At 38.9% G+C, this 17,713-nt stretch overlaps 1 protein-coding gene and 1 pseudogene across 9 annotated transcripts in view; one reads left to right on the top strand and one right to left on the bottom strand.

The window, feature by feature from the left end:
• The window catches only part of KIF1B (kinesin family member 1B), a 146,375-nt gene that overhangs the window by 663 nt on the left and 127,999 nt on the right, over positions 1-17,713 (top strand). For 7 of the 8 annotated variants that reach the window (XM_082352802.1, XM_082352801.1, XM_082352800.1 and 4 more), the window contains exon 2: positions 14,089-14,269. In XM_082352802.1, the coding sequence (XP_082208928.1) occupies positions 14,164-14,269 (106 nt within the window). In that variant the 5' untranslated portion in view covers positions 14,089-14,163. Of the gene's footprint in view, positions 1-9,125; positions 9,541-14,088; positions 14,270-17,713 lie in introns of all 8 variants that reach the window. The other variant, XM_082352799.1, reaches the window with a different exon arrangement.
• LOC309610410 (small nuclear ribonucleoprotein G pseudogene) lies at positions 150-9,101 on the bottom strand (annotated as a pseudogene). Its single transcript has one exon. The product of its transcript is annotated as a small nuclear ribonucleoprotein G pseudogene (transcript).

The following is a 17,713-nucleotide window of genomic DNA, read 5'->3' as shown; positions in this document are numbered from 1 at the left end:
AGGCTCCGGCCGTGCCCAGAGGTCAGCCGAGCCGCCGCTGTCGGCCCGTTCGCCGGGCTCTCTGCGCATATTGCGGCTTTGCTCCGTCTTGAAGCTACCCTTTCTTATTTCCCCCATCCCCTCTCCCCCGTTTTGGTTGGCATCGGGGCTTCGGCTAGGAATGTGGTTGGGCCCTTTTGCCAGATGAAGGCAGGAGCGGGCATCGCGGGGGAGGGGGGAGCCGATGGCGCAAGGACTGGAGAGGAGGGGCGCGGTGGGAAGGGAGGGGGCTTGTTGGATGCTGGCCAGCCGTGGGGAGGCTGGTGTGGTCTCGGCGGTCGGCAGCCCGGGATTACTCTAGCAGCCATATTGGGAGGATGATCTGACAAATCCTTTAGGAGCCAGGTCCGGTTGCTGGAAGGCACCGAGTGACAGCCCTGGCAGCTTTCAGGGTGACGGGCCACACCACAGCCAAACTGGGGGGGTTGGGAGGTTGCTCCAGCGAGCCAGTCATTGTTCGTGCCACACAAAACATTACGGGCCCTAAAACCAGAATGGAACTCCAAAATTACTTTTTCTCCTTGGTGAATTGCTAATTGAGCTTATAGGGCAGAGTGCCTTCAAGATTCCATTCTTGTTGGGGTGAAATGATGGGTTTCTGTGTTCGTCTTCTATGGCCAGGGCTATGGACACAGAAGGGGTGGCGATGCCTGACTTGTACAGAGGCAGATCTGAGGATTGCTAAGGCCAATTTATCAGGATGGAGGCCTGGAATTAGTATGTTGCGTCGGGTGGATAGATGTTCAGAGTAGCTCAGTATGCAGAGGTGAAGTAAACTGGAATATTCTGATGATGGTAGAGGCTTGCAGCAGTATTTCTGAGGCCGCAGGTTGTCATCTTTCTGGAATCTCGAGGTAGCTGAAATTAGATAGTCAACAGATCCCTTGCTCACATATCTCTTACTGTTCTAGGCAGCTGTTCTGCTGATACTGAACGTGTTTTGTGTCTTTGATGGGTCTGTCTGAGCCCCATGAAAGTATGGTGATTGGATTTGAATAGCTCTTAAGAGGTGATATCGTGGTGGATATTTTATATAAAGGCTGGCATTTTGTCAGCTTAGCTTAGTCATAATAAAATCTTGTGTTCTCTAAGAAACGAGGTGATGCTCCCTAATTAACTTGGTATAGCTGTTGGATTATGAGGCAAGTGAAATTGGTAATGTACAGTTTAAGGATGGAATATGAAGATTGCACACATGTTGGCGTTGTAAAAAAGATCTGGATATGATCAATAAGTATTCAGTGTGAGCCTATAAATATGTCTTTTCCTACATCCTAGATGTGGAAAAGTCCTGGAGAGTGGCATGCCCACCTTCTTTGTGCCCTTTGCTTTCATTCAAACTCCATTTCTTAATGAATAAATTCCTGTAACTAAAGTTGAACTACTTAAACATTTTCAGATAAGGTTTTCTAAGAAAAGTCTTAACACTTTATTTTCTATTTTATCAGTAAGCTTTCCTTTTAAAACTTGGTTGAATCAAACATGGCTTCAACAGAAATTAGTGTTTTTTGCATTATGTTAACATGCGAGAAATACAGAATGTCTGTTTTTAAATTCCATGCCCCAATTAAGAAATATTTCTAAGATTTAAATTTTGACATTGACTTTATTAGTAAAAAAAGACCGAAGAATTGTGGTTAAACATAATTTCAGCATTTGGTAAAATCAGACCTGATTGTGAGTCTGATTTGGAGGCAAGATTTTGTGAGTCTGTGCAGCTCTGCTCTGATGAATGTTTTTCCAAAGTTTATCCAATTAAGTATAGCTTCTAAGCAAACTTTCCTTTTCAAGACCAGATATGAATGCAGTTTTCCTTTTTTCTTTTGTTTCTCTTTCCCACTTTGAATTTGTGCAGGGAATACACTGCCAAGAAGAGTGCCAACAGAGTCTCTCCAAGGCCAAAGCTTTCTAGCTCACATCCCGCTTTGGTCTTGTCCTGGGTACAAAGTAAAGGACAACAAAGGGCCCCTGCCTTGTTTGTAAACCCCCTTCCCAGGCTGCTGATCACAGCAGGTCTTTTCCAGGAGTAAGCATATCCCTTTGGTCTTGTAAACTGATGTGATATAATTTCACAAGGCTCTGAAGGGAAAGGTATAGCATATCTACTTCATGTAGTTCTCTTTAAAAGATGGCCTTGTTGGAACAGATACTGGTGAATTTCTGGAGTTCATAAAAGAGTGTGAATAAATACACATTTAGAACTTTTTTTTCGTGCCGCTCATCAGTAGAAGATAAGTGAAACAGATGTGACTGTAATAGCAAAAACCTGCCAAGGGTGCTTTGGACTTCTGAGTTGGACTTTTCGATTAATGGCCCAGTAATTCGTTTATGCTCACTTCTAGGACATTCATTACCAGTTTATTAAGAGTGTGTGTAGAGATTTAGTTCTTTACTCTCAAGGAAGTTTCACTTTACCATATGCCTGTGGATATGGTAAGATCAAGTTAACTCCAACTCCTTTCTGTTTTAGTACAGTTTAGTGTATTGCTGCCCTTGCCATGGTGGTTTCCATGATTTTCAGTCAGAGCCTCTTCCCTCTCTGTATTGCCATATAATACTTAACTATCTAATACTCGATTGGTACTTTTGTTATCGTTTTGTAGTGGTTTGTATATATGTTTTAAGTCACAAGATTGTAAATGTCTGATAGATTTTAGAATTTTTTTACATATGATATCACATTTTTTACGCCAAAGTGTATCATTCAACTACACCATCACCTACCATTGCTCTGTTTGACAACTTGGCTTACTTCTCCCTTCCATCCGAATTTCTGACATCATCCTGACAGATATCCGTGACTGTATAAACAACAACCACAACAACAATAATGATAAAATAGCTTACTCATATTGAGCTCTTTCTATGTGCCAGGCTCTTTTCTAACCACTTTACATTTACTCACTAACTTAATCTTTATAACAACCATATAAAATAGATACAATTATCCCCATTTTACAGATGAAGAAACTGAGACAGAGGCTAAGTGACTTCCCCAGGGTCACTAGAAGTAGTAAGTGACCACTATGCTGATCTTCCTTTATAACTACTCTTAACTTTAAAATTCCTTGACTTCAGCTCAAGCAAACGTTGGCTTCATTCTGTTCCAGTAACTCAGTATTGTGACCATATCTTCTGACATGTCATCACCTTCAGATCTTCAACTATGATAATTTACAGCTCTCACTTTAGTAGTCTCGCTGTGTGTTCTCCCACCTCAAGTCTTTGGTCCATTGGCCCCTTTCAGATTTTGCTTCTTTGTCTTCCTTTTCTCCACTGTGATTTCCGGGTGCATTGCCTCAGCCATTTTCTTACTAGCACTTGAAGTTTTTAATTCTTCTTTATTGTTCTGCAAGACCCACCGTGCCGATGCCAGCCTTGCATCATTCCTATCATCTGTAGCCTCTCTTTTTTACCCTGTGTCATGGAGAAACCTCACACAATGCTGGGGATTGGTGCCACAGTTGATGTGTAGTCTTAGGTTTCCCCTGAGTCTGTCTTTGGTGTCTGTCAAAGCATTTCTGCTCAGTTCCCTCCCCCGTTCACCACACTGGCTTTTCAAAAATCTTGACCGTTTTAGTTAGGCCTCCCCACTGCCCCATATTTGGCATAAACCTTACCTATAACCTCATAGGAAAGAAAAGGCGTGAATTCCCCCACTTCCCCTTCCTTTGCTTACAAACTTCTCTGCCTTTTTTTTTTCAACATCTTTATTGGAGTATAATTGCTTTACAATGTTGTATTAGTTTCTGCTGTATAACAAAGTGAATCAGCTATACATATACATATATCCGCATATCCCCTCCCTCTTGTGTCTCCCCCCCATCCTCCCTACCCCACCCCTCTAGGTGGTCACAAAGCCCCGAGCTGATCTCCCCGTGCCCATAAATCTTTATAGCCTTCTGACATTGAATGAATTGATAGGTTTGATCTTATTTTCTCTTCTCTGAAGTTAAAAGCAAGTCCTCATTTGATTTTATTTTTCTGAGGAAATACATTCCTTGGATACAGCAACTCTGAATACCAACCACAGCAGTACCTGCTTTGACAATCTTGCCTGCTGTGTTAGCATGAAATAATTATGCAGGAGCCTGAACAGCCTCATTTGCTTTATCACATAATCATGTACCAAGCAGGCATCTTTTCTGAGAAAATACTGAAAACTTCTGGTGCCTTCCTTCCTACCATAATTAGAAAACAATTCAAACTACCCTCGCTCTCCATAGTGAGGTCCTTGGCTCTGCTGTCCCCCACCCCACGCCAAACGCTCACATTCTGCCTTCTTTCTTACCCTCTTTCCTCCAGTCTCAGGGGAGAGGTTACTCTCTCTGACTTCAGCTCACTCCTTGGCTTGTGTTTTGTATATCACTGCCTTTTCTAATCTTTGGGGACTTGCTGTGTTGGCTACTTTTCTTTCCCTCTTTCGCTGTTTCCCCCCACACAGTTCCTTGAACACAGGAGGCGCAGTCCCACAATAGGGCCTTTGCTCTGACTCTTTCTTCCACTTGGAACACTCTTTGCCTGAAATCTGCTTGGCTAATTCCTTTACCTCCTTCAGGTCTTTGCTTAAACCTCACTACCTCAACAGGCCTATTTTGACCTCATTTATGCACCTGCATGGCACCCCTTCCAACCACACTCCTGAGCCCCCTGACTTTGCTGTACTTTTCCTCCTTCATAACGCTTATAATCACCGAACATTCTGTGTAATAAGTTATTATTTTAATGTCCCCTCTCCCCTACTAGAAGGAAAACTCCTCCATGGCAAGGATGTTTATCTGTTTTGTTCACTGATTTATCCCAGACTCCTGGAACTGCCTGTCACATTGTAGGCACCTCATAAATAGCTGCTGAATAAAGGATAGAAACATCCGAGTCTTTCGTATTAATAAAATGGGGTGGGGAGGAGAAAAATTCCTCCTTCATTCCTGTTCCCTCCTGGTTGTCTCTCCTGTCCTCCCAGCCAGCTTCTGGAAACAGTGAGGATACTTGCATTTCCAATTCCTTGCCTCCTAATTACTCCCCAGCCCACCACAGACTAGCTGCCGTGATTCCCCACTTCACCAGCACTGCTCATGCTCTGGTTTCCAGCCCTTTGTTGCTGACACCGGGGGCCACGCCTCACGCCTGTGCTGTATTGAAAGTGTTGCTCACTTCACTCCCTCCTTTGTCTGCTTCTGTTTTGTGGGGCTGGTTGCAGTCTCCTGGGCCTCGTGCTTTTCTGGCCACTCACATGGCTATCATTCATTCAACACAAATTTTTGTATAACTTTTAAAGGCTTACTTTATTTGTTTTTAAGAACTAGAATTTTGACTACATAACATATTTTCAATGTTAAAATAAATAGCAGATTAGGCTATTACAGGAAAGTTTTATTTAGTTATAATTTATATCACTTACTGCTTTTAAAAAGGTTTTGAGCAGCTTACCACAATACTATATATACAGTGACACTGGTAAATATGGAGAAGAAACAAAAATCTATGTGACAGGAGGAAAAAGTAAATATACAAATTACAACAATTTGTATATGTGTAAGTTTGTATAGTGCGGTTATTGTAACTTAGTTTTGAAACTTTTGAAAGTCAAGATAAAAAGGGAAAGAGAAATTATACACTTTTCATTCTGGTAAAAGAAAGCTATTGATTTGTCAAGAGGAACTTTTTTTCTGGTAATGAATTCTAAAGAAATTCTAAGAGAAAAGTGTTATAGACATCCTGATAGATATACGTACTAAGTGTTTTCAGCAGGTCTTTAAGTAAAAGGAAGAAATGTTCTTCAAAGACCTATTTAAAAAAAGTAATCCACCTGCTTTCCGTTCTGAGAATACAACATTAAAATGTAACTTAAGTCTTTTCTATGAAGGATATAACTAACGTGGTTCAGGTATATAACTTTATGTAAAGATAAGTCTGAGTATCCCAGCAGAAAACTCATTATTTAATAACCCTGGTGAGAACCTGGAATACTTGTATTCTGTGTTGTCATCTCAATGAAAACATACCTGTTAAACTTTGGGTACTGCTTTATCATGTGGCAAGATTGACACATTGTTGACACATGGAAAAGTCTGACCTGCGTTCTTGCCCAGCTAGTGAGCTACCTACCAGGCAGGTAGGTGCGGTCACAGGCAGATTTCAGAAAGAAAGAACCTTGCCTCATACCAAATTTGAATTAACCTCTGATTGAAACTTCCATTTCTACATCATAGCCGAGCTGAGTTCATTTTAACCTGGACAGTTCCAGGAGTAGCTGTTGTCATCCACTTTGACAATAGAAGAGCTTCAGTGGAATATTGGGATTTGAATGGCAGAGCTCCCAGTGGTTCTACTAAAAGAAAATTATAGGATGTGGCTTCAGATATTAAAATGAATTGGCTTACTAGATAGAGCTTAGTATTAACCATCCAAACAGTGAAAGATAAGAAAACAATGGAAAACTTTAGAGTAGTTTATTTTAAGCCTTAGGCCTTAGGAGCTGTTGTTTCTGGATGTACTTCTTCGTTTATGAGAATAAAATCATGTCACCAGTAAAAAGGAAGGTTCTTGATTTCTTAATTGCAGTGACAGGAAGACATGTGTCTAATAAATCTAAAAATTGTTTCAAGTTATTTTCTACAGTGGTTAAAACAGTTGGGGAGCCTGACTGAGCTAGTGTAATCTCATTTGAGATTGAAAATCTGATCTGTCAGGAAACTTCCTGTGCAGTCTGATTCTTGGCATTGGGTTAGAATGCAGAAAGAGGTTTTTCTAACGTGATCCATTTTGAGCTTTCACAGCTTGGCTCATGGCTGATTTTTATCCACAGAGTCAAAGACCAAGAATAGACATACATACACACACAAAATTCATACACACACAAAAATGAATTCTCACATTTTGGGGGCCATTTTGTCAGTATAGCCATGGTCAGTGACACAGAATATTGGATCCTAAAGCCTGCTTGGTCCTCAAGGAGAGTATTAGACCAAGAGATGCAAAACTTTAATAATAACAAGGAAATTTTCACACCCTCTCAAAACGGGCTCATTAGCTACAGATACTTATTTTGGAGTATCCATTTATTCTTTCTTATAATTCATTCTTTTTTTCTTTTTTGGTTGTGCTGCAAGGCTTGTGGGATCTTAGTTCCCTGACCAGGGATTGAACCTGGGCCCTCGGCAGTGAAAGCACCGAGTCCTAACCACTGGACTGCCAGGAATTCCCTAATTCATTCTTTTTTTTTTTTTGACTATTACAGAAGTTTAACAAAAAAGTTCAGTAAGAAAATGTACATGACCCAATTTTCATTGTAGTAAAATGTGGAGAGGGGACATATGGAAGCAGTTGATTTCTCTGGTGAAGACAACCATTGTTCATACTCGTTCCAAGGCTTCTAACATGATGATACTGTTTCCTCATATGACCACCATTCCAATATTGTTCTGTTGCCTACTAGTTGCCATCTCCACACATTCATCTATCACAAGATTCATAAAGGGATCAAATCCCCTCAGTATTCCTTGGACATCTGCCACCATTTAATTTCAATGATAACTTCTTGTCCATAAATTTCTTCAAGTCTGGTGGGTGAGCTTTGCTCATGATGTCTACTCAACGAGCTCAAAGATGCCTCCAAATGGAATTCGAGTTGTCCCTCACCCCTAATTCATTCTTTAAAATGTAATTCACTAGAAAAGATTATCTTTTAAATAGACTGCTTGTTGATATTGTAAATTTGCGGGGATATAGCAAATTGTGTGAATATTGAATTTAAAAAGACTGAATTTCTTGGTTAAATTCCGTTTTCAGTTGTGACAAACATGTACTGAATAAAGTATCAATGTATGAGAGTTAAGTAAACTACTGAACTGCAACATAGGGCAGAATGAAATAAGTAGAAAAATGAGGAATCAACACAACATGTTTAGGGAGCAAAGAGAAAGAAGGTATGACTTTAGCTTAGAAAGGGGGATGTTAAGGAACACATGACTTAATGCTTCCTGCTTCATGGAGACAGTTGACCTTGTCTTCAAAAGATATGGACTTGTAATAGGTTAGAAGGGAGAGTGAGCTTCCAAACCTCACATGCTTGGTGTAGTAAGAGGTGCTTGGTGGAGAAGGCTTAAAGTTGGGCAGTGAAAACAGACTGGGGAAGGAGGTTGGATTGTAGAGGCCCATGAATTTTTAGGTTGTGTTCTGAGGCCATGGAAACCAACTGAACGCTTTTAAGGAGAGGGAACGACATGCATTGACCTCTGTTTTAGGAATATAACCCTGGCTGTTTTCTATAAAAAAGGGATATTGCAAAACCCAACCAACCAAAAATCTAAGATTATTTCATTCTTGTTTTTTCACTTTGCTGAGAAGTCAGTTAGTCTTCTCCTTAGGCTCCTAATAATCCAGAATGCCTCTGAGGGCAAGAGAGAATTGCACAAGGTCAAAGTTAAGCAACTGTGCAAAAATTTAGAAAAATTCAAATGAATTAGATCTAAATGTTTTATTATCCCTTTACTGTTAGTGAAGGCTTCTGGAATTTTTGCTCCATTCCACTTTCCTAATGCTTCTAATCGTATGTCATAAGGAAGGAAAACTGGCCAGAGGAACAGCCTAGAACTGAGGCTGTGTAAGTGATTTAGAGTATGTATGGTTGCCTTTCCTACCTGCCTTTGGCTCTATAAAATTGGAAAATGTATTGTAATTTTTATCGTTTTCCTATAACTTCTTAAAAATATTCTGTAATTATTGTTTCTCACTGAAATTTAAACTTGATTTCAGATTTATATAATTGGTAATTTTTTAAAAGGATCAGGGAGTTTTGAAACTGTAATTCTTTGATGGACATCCATTATAAAAGAGATACTCTCTGTAGTTGTAGGGAAGTAACAAAGTAACACTTTCTATAGTCCACTTAACTGTAGTTTCTTATTACTGTATAAAATTTTAACTCACTTGTGAAGATGGTTGCAGTTTTACCACAGGACAGTTAAATCAGAAAAAAAAAATATGTACTTAGGTTCAGGTTGTTTCGGGAAAGTAGTTTAAAAATGTACATATCCAAAGAAGAATGACTAAAAGCGTGACTAAAATTCTGTCTTGTCCTCAAGGAACTTAAAATTTACAGCAGAGATAAGAAAAACAGAGCTCCCTTGGTGGCGCAGTGGTTAAGAATCTGCCTGCCAATGCAGGGTACTCGGGTTCGAGCCCCGGTCCGGGAAGATCCCACATGCCGCCGAGCAACTAAGCCCGTGTGCCACAACTACTGAGGCTGCGCTCTAGAGCCTGTGAGCCACAACTGTTGAGCCTGCGTGCTGCAACTACTGAAGCCCATGCTCCCTACAGCCCATGCTCCACAACAAGAGAAGCCACCGCAATAAGGCCATGCACCGCAAAGAAGAGTAGCCCCCGCTCACTGCAACTAGAGAAAGGCCGTGCGCAGCAATGAAGACCCAACACAGCCAAAAACAAAAAAAATAAAATAAATAAATTTATTAAAAAAAAAAACAACTTATTTTGCCCTAGGTAAGGTCAGTGAGTTGAGAAGTATTAAATGGAGAAGCATTTGCATTTGGTTTGCAAGGTGGGGAGAATTATGAAAGCTTTAGAAATAAGTAGCATATGAGAAGGTCCTGGAAGAAAAATTGGATTTTGAGAAGAACAGGAGAGGCGGAAGGGTACAGTAGGTAGAAGGAGCATTGGAGCAAAGGCACAGGGACAGAAAAACTTGAGGTGCTTTCAGGAAGCCCTCTGGTGGGTGGTTGTTAAGGAAAGTGGATGGAAGGCAGTGTTTTGTGGGCTTGTAAAAATAGGTGGTTTATGTTACAGAACACATTGAATGCCACTGGTGGGGAGTTCAGTCATTGCTTGGTAGACAGTAGAGAAACTGGACAGTGATATGAAGAGACCTGTGCGTTAGGAGTGTGAATCTGGCAGCATTGCATAGTATGGATGGAATAGATGAAAATGGCAGTGTTGTGTAGTATGGTTGGGGTAGGAGGAAGAAAGAGAAAAAGTGGTTAAGGTGATTAACAGTCTTGGGTGAGATGTACTGAAGGCGTAAAAGGGATGGTATGGCGGTGGTAGAAATGGAGAGAGAGATTTTATAGGTGGAAGCCATGTAATTTGGTAGTTGATTAGATGGATGGAGGAAGCAAGCTTTTTGGCCTGTGTGGGAACAGGAGAATGGTGAGAACATTAAAAGAAATAGAAAAGAGGTGGAAGAGCTGGGGGAGGTGGAGAGATGTTTGGGCTTTGGGTGTGTTAGGTTGAATGGTATGCCGGGAGGCTAGCTGGGTAGAAGAGTGAAACAACTATGGAAAAGTATATGTGTGGGGGACTTTAAATAGTAAAGAGGTTAGTATTTTGGCTCCTAGTACTTTATGTCTAAATAGTACTTTATAATCTAAAGCTCAGCAAGGAGGTTTCAGCCTTTGTTGTCGGTTTGTAAGTTAGTTAGCAGCATTCAACATTTTGGTAGGCCCTGGATAGAACACAAAAGAAGAAAGTTTTGTTTTTTTAAAATTTACGTATCTACAATATTCATTAATTGTCAACATTTAAGTCTCTTTTATTACCACCCCTCCCCCCCAAATCATGCTATTTAATTGAAGAAACTGGGTGACTTGAACTGTAGATTTTTCTGTATTCTGGGTTTGGCTGATTGTATCTTCTAGGTATCATTTAAATTGTTTCTTTGCTCCCTATATGTCCTATAAACTGAGGCTTGATTCTATCAGTTTTTTTTTTAAGGGGAGTGGGATAATATTTACTAGGTGGTGCCCTGTGTTTCCTACTGCAGCACATCAGGAGGCATAGGCCACCTACGTGTCCCACTTTTAGTGATGTTAAGACTGATGATCATTTGGTTCAGATTTTGTCAGCCTAATTCATACAATATAATGTTCCCATATCAACCAACCTTTCGTTTAAGGCTTTTTTAGTAGATAGTGATGATGCAGAGAACCTTTATGTTAGTAGGGTTGGGAAATGGTGACATTCTAATTCTGTCATTTCTTCTGCATTTATTAGTCAGACTTTTTCTCTAAAGAAGAACTTGCCCTCGTTGTCTATTTGACTGTCCTGCAATATAGCTTATACAGGATACACAGACTGGACGCATGCTCCATTCTTTTGTTTTATTTGCCAGTTTTCAGAATAATGAGGTTTTTGAAAGTATCGTTATGAACTCATGAATTTATATATTTAATGTTTTTCAGTCCACATGCAGTGTGTTTGTATGTATTTTTACGCTCCAATTATCCCATCTTTGTCCAGTGGGAGCTCCTTTAAGTTGGCACTTGTGTCTTTTTGCCATGACCCCATTCGTCTTTGATTTCTTGCTTGTGGTCATACTAAGATGTCCCAGAATCATCTCGAAATTTCTTGCCCAGACTTGGAATTAGCCACTTTTTTCAAGGAACCCAAGTTCAAAGAGATTTTTGAAGGAATAGGATATTCACTTTGGGAAGCTATTGAAGAACGTACAAACTAGAATATAGCCATGTAAAATGATAGCAGTGCTCTCACAATGTGTTTGGGAGTGTAAGTGCTGTAGGAAATACCAGTGATTCCTGGAATGTTTGGGTGGTCATTTGGAAGAGTTAAGACTGGAGCTGGGCCATCAAGTAGAGGAGAAAACGAAGATTCATAGATCTGTTGTAGGGGGGAAATTGTTAGAAGGTGTGAAAGAACGTGTGTGGAATAGTAAAGGAGCTTGACTAGAATACAGAGTACCTTGACTGATCTTGTAAGTGTTGGGGAGTAAGAAAAGATTCTTGGGTTTGGAAGTGAAATTGAAAGTCATGCTTTAGGGGGCTTCCCTGGTGGTCCAGTGATTTATAAGACTCCGAGCTTCCAATGTAGGGGGCGCAGGTTCAATCCCTGGTCTGGGAACTAGAATCCTACATGCCGCGTGGCGCGGCCAAAATAAATAAGTAAAAAAAAAAAAAAAAAAGATGTAGTCTTTAAAAAAAAAAGTCATGCTTTAGAAAGGTTAATATTGCAGTAGGGTTAAGCAGTTGAGTAGAGTTCTCAGCTGGAGGTTTACAACATAATCTTTAGAAAATGAACAAAACAAAACAACCCATACCTGGACCCTATCTCAAAACGAGGAGTCTAGGCTCATTTGCTTTTCAAAAGACCCCTGTGTGATTGTTTTGTGCAAATCCTGCCCCTCTCCCCCCATTTAAGGACTATTGGATTAAATCTAAAAGCTCAAAGATTAGTTTCTTTATTGCAAGTACGCTAGGCATGAGGTAGTAAGGACATGGATTAAGGTTAGGGCAATGGGAATGAGAGGAAGGAAGGGATAGAAGAATGGAAATTTATGTTTTAAAAGTTTTCATATGGTATTTCATTAATAATGTTAGCACTAATGAAAGGATTCAAAGAGAAGGAAGTAAAGATGACTCCAAGATTTATGGTATGGGTCCAGATAGAAATGGGAAGATTGGCAGAGATTGCTCGTTTGGGGGAGAAGATAATGGGACATACTGAGTGTTGAGATGATGGCTGTGTATTAAAGTGGACTCTGGGGGGTTGAAATGTGTTGTGTGTCTTGCTTTTTGTGAATGTTTCATTCACTCTCTTTTGACAAAGTATTCAACTAGTGACTATAGATCATGCTGTATCGATTGGAAGGGTTAATAACACTAAGCTTTCATTTAATAAATGTGATTAAAATAAATGTTTGATGTATTAAAAAAAGAACCATCTGTTTATTGTAAAATAAAATGTGAAACAGACTGGAAAAAACATTGCAGCAAATATAAAAAGATTAATATCAATAAATATTGTAATCATTTGAAACACAAACAAAAAAAGTCAGTAAACCAGGTAGAGGACTTGAACAGATAATTCTCACAGTTGGGAAATATAATTCATTAATTCAATCCTTCAGCAAACATGTAGTGAGCTCTTTCATCAGATATTGTTTTAAGTGCTGGCAAACAAGGTCTCTGAGCATTCTGGTGGTGGTGTGAGAGGCAGACAATAGACATGGTCCAAAAACCAAGAATTTCAAATAGTGATAGTGCTGTTAGAAAATAAGATAGGGTATTTATTTTTGCCTTTTCCTGTGGAAAGTATTAGTAGTTGTTCAGCTGGAGGTTAGCATTCCTAACCTTTACTTAATTATGTGGAAAAAAATTGGTCAGGTTTAAGTTCTGTTGGAGTTCCCTGGTAATTGGACCCATAAGTATTTTTCTTTTTTAGTTTTTTCTTTTGTTCAGTTCTTCTTGAAGATGTTTATGTAACAGATAGAGTACAGATTGAGATCTGTTGTTTCTTGTGGAAATTATTTATGTGGGTTCTTTTCACAGAATAGTGTTCGTTTTGTTCTGTTGGGAGGGAAACTATTCCTCTAAAAAATGTTCACATTTTTTCCTGTGGCTTCATTCAAAAGTGAAATATAGTGATTTGATTCTGCCGTGAGTCAGAGGGTAGAACTTGGGTCTCTTGAAACCTTCTCTGCTTATTGTACAGGATGGTTGTAAGGGCCAAATGAGATACATATGAAAGGGTTCATAGAAGGTAAAGGAATCCCAGGATACCTATAGTTAAAGAAGCTAGCTAGAGCTTATCTTTGTCCTTTTGCTGTTTAAATATACATCATGTAACTGGATGTTTCAAACTGAAATTAAGATATAGAAAGTTCAGTGCATTTCTTTAAAGACAAGTAATAAGTTATTTTGCAGATGGCAAGTTACTTGTGTAAGGAACCTTCTTTAACAAATAAACATTTTGGTTTTTTTTCATATATTATTGAAGACTGATCCAGAAAAACAGAGAGCAAGGAAGACGTTTGTTACTTTGCAGTTAAATTTTTTAGTATTAAGTCTAGGGACTTTTTAGGCATGGTAAAGAGATAATGGAAGAGGAAAACAAATTACAGTCTTTAATTTTCTATCTGATAATTTACGGTTGATAATGTAAGATTTATAGGGAAGAAAAGGGATGAGGTTTTTAGAAATGGAAACAAATAGTACTAAGATAATGGCTCATATGCTCAAGTTAGCCCATGCTTTCTTTAATTCTGACTATCTTGTATGAATCCTTTTTTCTTTTTTAAAGGAAACTTGAACATAATTTCATAAGAAGATTTGATTCTTTATTTCTGGACTGCATATATATAACAAGACCATCAGAATGTCGGGAGCCTCAGTGAAGGTGGCTGTCCGTGTGCGGCCCTTCAATTCTCGAGAGACCAGCAAAGAATCCAAGTGCATCATTCAGATGCAGGGCAACTCAACCAGTGAGTTCATGTTGTGTTCTATCAATTCTGTCTCATTCTCCTATCCTTCCCCCTTTTCCTGCTTGCCGTGATCAGAATAAATGAACATTTGGCTATGAACACTTTGAACTTTGCTGTTCTGAATGATCCATTGAATGTTTTCCCCCTGTGATATTTGCTGTAGCATATTTAAATATGGACTATTTATTTTCTTCTTTACAATTGAGAAGTCCCTAGAGAACTGAACGAATTTAGCTAGTGTTATTAAGTTGAAATCTTAACAGTAGTAAAGGTGTAAGCAGTGATTTTTAGTAAATGATGCTGTGAAATATACCTGTTGAGCCTCCAAGATTACTTTGCTTTCTTGACTTTAAATAGCACTTGAACTTGCCAAGATGTTCTTCACACTTACTCTGCTTCCTTACAATGATTCTTTGAGTTGAACAACAGATATAGCTAAAACAGATAGTAAACTTGTAAATTATTACTAAAAATTATCAGTCATTGCTTCCTAGCTTGTTTCTCTATATAGTTGCTTAGGTGAAAAATGACTGAAGTTCATTTGAAGCCCCTTCAAAACTGAAGGGGTTTTTGGTACTTGAATTAGTTACTTGATATGGATCTGTAGGCAAACTATTACTTAAAATAGATGTAGGTTCTACTGTTTTAAAACCTATAACTTTGTGATAAAGCCGAATTGTTGTTCTTTCAGACACAGATTAATGTTGAATTGTTGAGGAAACATGCTGATCTCATCTATTTGTGGGCCAGTGTTTTGTGTAGAGGATTCTCCCAGTGGGAAATAAAACTATATATATTTAAGGTCTACAGTGTGGTGCTTTGATATGTTTATACATTGTGAAATGATTAGCAAAATCTAATATATCCATCATGTCTCATAGTTACCTTTTATTTTGTGGTAAGAACACTTGAGATCTACTCTCTCAGCAAATTTTACGTAGACAATACATCATTATTAACCATAGTCACCATGCTGCACATTAGGTCTCCAGAACTTATAACTGAAAGTTTGTACCCTTTGATCAGTATCTCCTTTTTTCCCCCACTCCCCAGCCATCATTCTCTGTTACTGTGAGTTCGCCGTTTATTTTTTGATATAGATTCCTCATAAACAACTTTGAACATTCTGTTGCTTACATACTTTTCTGAACTTGCTAAATAGGACTCACAACATTCTATTTTTAAAAAAAAGATTCGAAAGTAGGAGTCTAGGGGCTTCCCTGGTGGCGCAGTGGTTGAGAGTCTGCCTGCCAATGCAGGGGACACGGGTTCGAGCCCTGGTCTGGGAAGATCCCACATGCCGCGGAGCAACTAAGCCCGTGCACCACAATTACTGAGCCTGTGCGTGTGGAGCCTGTGCTCCGCAACAAGAGAGGCCGCGATAGTGAGAGGCCCGCGCACCGTGAAGAAGAGTGGCCCCCACTTGCCGCAACTAGAGAAAGCCCTCGCACAGAAACGAAGACCCAACACAGCCATAAATATTAAATAAATAAATAAAAAAGAACAGCAAACTTTAAAAAAAAAAAAAAAGTAGGAGTCTAAACTGCTGTACCACTGTTTGTGCTTTACATTTGTCAGTTGTGCCAGTGATTCTGTGAATTATATATCCTATGAATAATTGTAAAAAGAGATGCAAAATTCAGTATTGTTCTCTAACAAATGTTTATATTCCTAAATGTCACTCATTCAAGCTATGTTATTATTTGTGTTTCATTTTAAGAATTAAGTTTTACACAGTATATAACTAAAAACTTGCACGGGGCCTTGCTAACCTTCTCTGTATCGTTCCAGTTTTAGTATGGGTGCTTGCTAAAGTGAGCACACTAAAACCTGATTATTGAGCCCCTTGTTTCTTTCTGAAAAATGCATTTAACTATAACTTAGTATGGAGGCATTTTTGACTGTTGGTGTTGCCTCTAAATATGCTTGTGTGAATCACAAGTTCTTTTAAAGTGCGGACGTTAGGAAATCCTGGATCAGGAGCCAGAATTGATTCCAAAAAGAAATACTTTTCTCTGTTTTGCATGCTGAACTATCCAGGAATCCCCAGTGTCATGGAGATGGATTTTCATTAACGGTTGGGGTGTTGCTACTTTCTTTATAGGGTTGGAAATCTTAAACTAAAAACTTTTAAGGGGAAAGTGAGTATTAAAAGGCATATCCATGAATGCAAAAATCAGTTTATCATATAATAAAAATAGATGGAAAATGTTTATTAGTACAAGAAATAATACTAACATTTTTTCTTGATGACAGATCATTTTAGAATGCACACCTCTTAAATGGGTTATAAGTTTATATTCATTGTCAAGGTGAAATAACATTATGTTAATTTCACCCCAATTTTGATTTATTTTTGTGAATAGGTAAACCATTGAGAGGGTATGAAATCCAAAATGTACAAAGAGTGTACAGTACAAACATTCCTCTCACCCCATCACGTTGTCAACCAGTTCCTCTCCCTAGAAGTAACTTGTGTTAGATTTCCTTCAAGAGATAATTTAAGCAGCATTATCTTTTTCTAAGGTAGTTTTTCTCCTTTTAATTAGTGGTAAGGTATAATAGTAACTTATTTTTCAGTCTTGACTGCATTGTATATTTTATTTTTAAAAAATTAATTAATTAATTAATTTGGTTGCACCAGGTCTTAGTTGCGGCAGGCAGGCTCCTTAGTTGCAGCTTGCAGGCCCCTTAGTTGCAGCTCGCTGGCTCCTTGGTTGTGGCACATGGGTTCCGTAGTTGTGGCAGGCGGGCTCCTTAGTTGCAGCTCACTGGCTCCTTAGTTGTGGCTCGCCGGCTCCTTAGTTGTGGCATGCGAACTCTTAGTTGCGGCATGCATGTGGCATCTAGTTCCCTGACCAGGCATCGAACCCGGGCCCCCTACATTGGGAGCGCAGAGTCCTAACCACTGTGCCACCAGGGAAGTCCCCTGCATTGTATATTTTAAACACCTGAGTAAAACTATTCATGTTTATATCTTGTAAAAGGTGGGGTTTTATTTTTTTTTCTTTTTGAGATTTTAGCATGAGAGAATATCCATATCAGTTAGTAAGATTTTATTTATTAACAAGTATCTACTATATGTATAATGGTATGCTAAGTACTAAACTGATATAAAAAAACCTAATCTATTGACTATTCAGGAGAATAAAACTATTAGAGTGTGTCGCAAAATTAAGATTTTCTGTAGTTCTGGATAGTTATGTGAAATGGGTCTGGGTCTGCTTGATTTTCTGACTGCTAGTTTTTGATCATCTGGATTAAGAGCTCACTGAGATTATTGATGGCTAATAAAAAACAGTGTTAGACCTCATTGTATCTAAGGTATGTGGCTCTCTTTTTGACCTTATTATTTTGATTGTATAGAAAATAATGTCAGTTTAGGGGAAAAAAGTAAAATTATCCAAATATGATATTCATTCTGAATGAAGGATTTCAGATGTC

The sequence above is a fragment of the Balaenoptera borealis genome (genome assembly GCF_965194805.1).
Source record: "Balaenoptera borealis genome assembly, chromosome: 1".
NCBI lineage: Eukaryota > Metazoa > Chordata > Mammalia > Artiodactyla > Balaenopteridae > Balaenoptera > Balaenoptera borealis.
The sequence above is the reverse complement of the archived record's forward strand: the minus strand, read 5'-3'. Positions and strand labels throughout refer to the sequence as shown.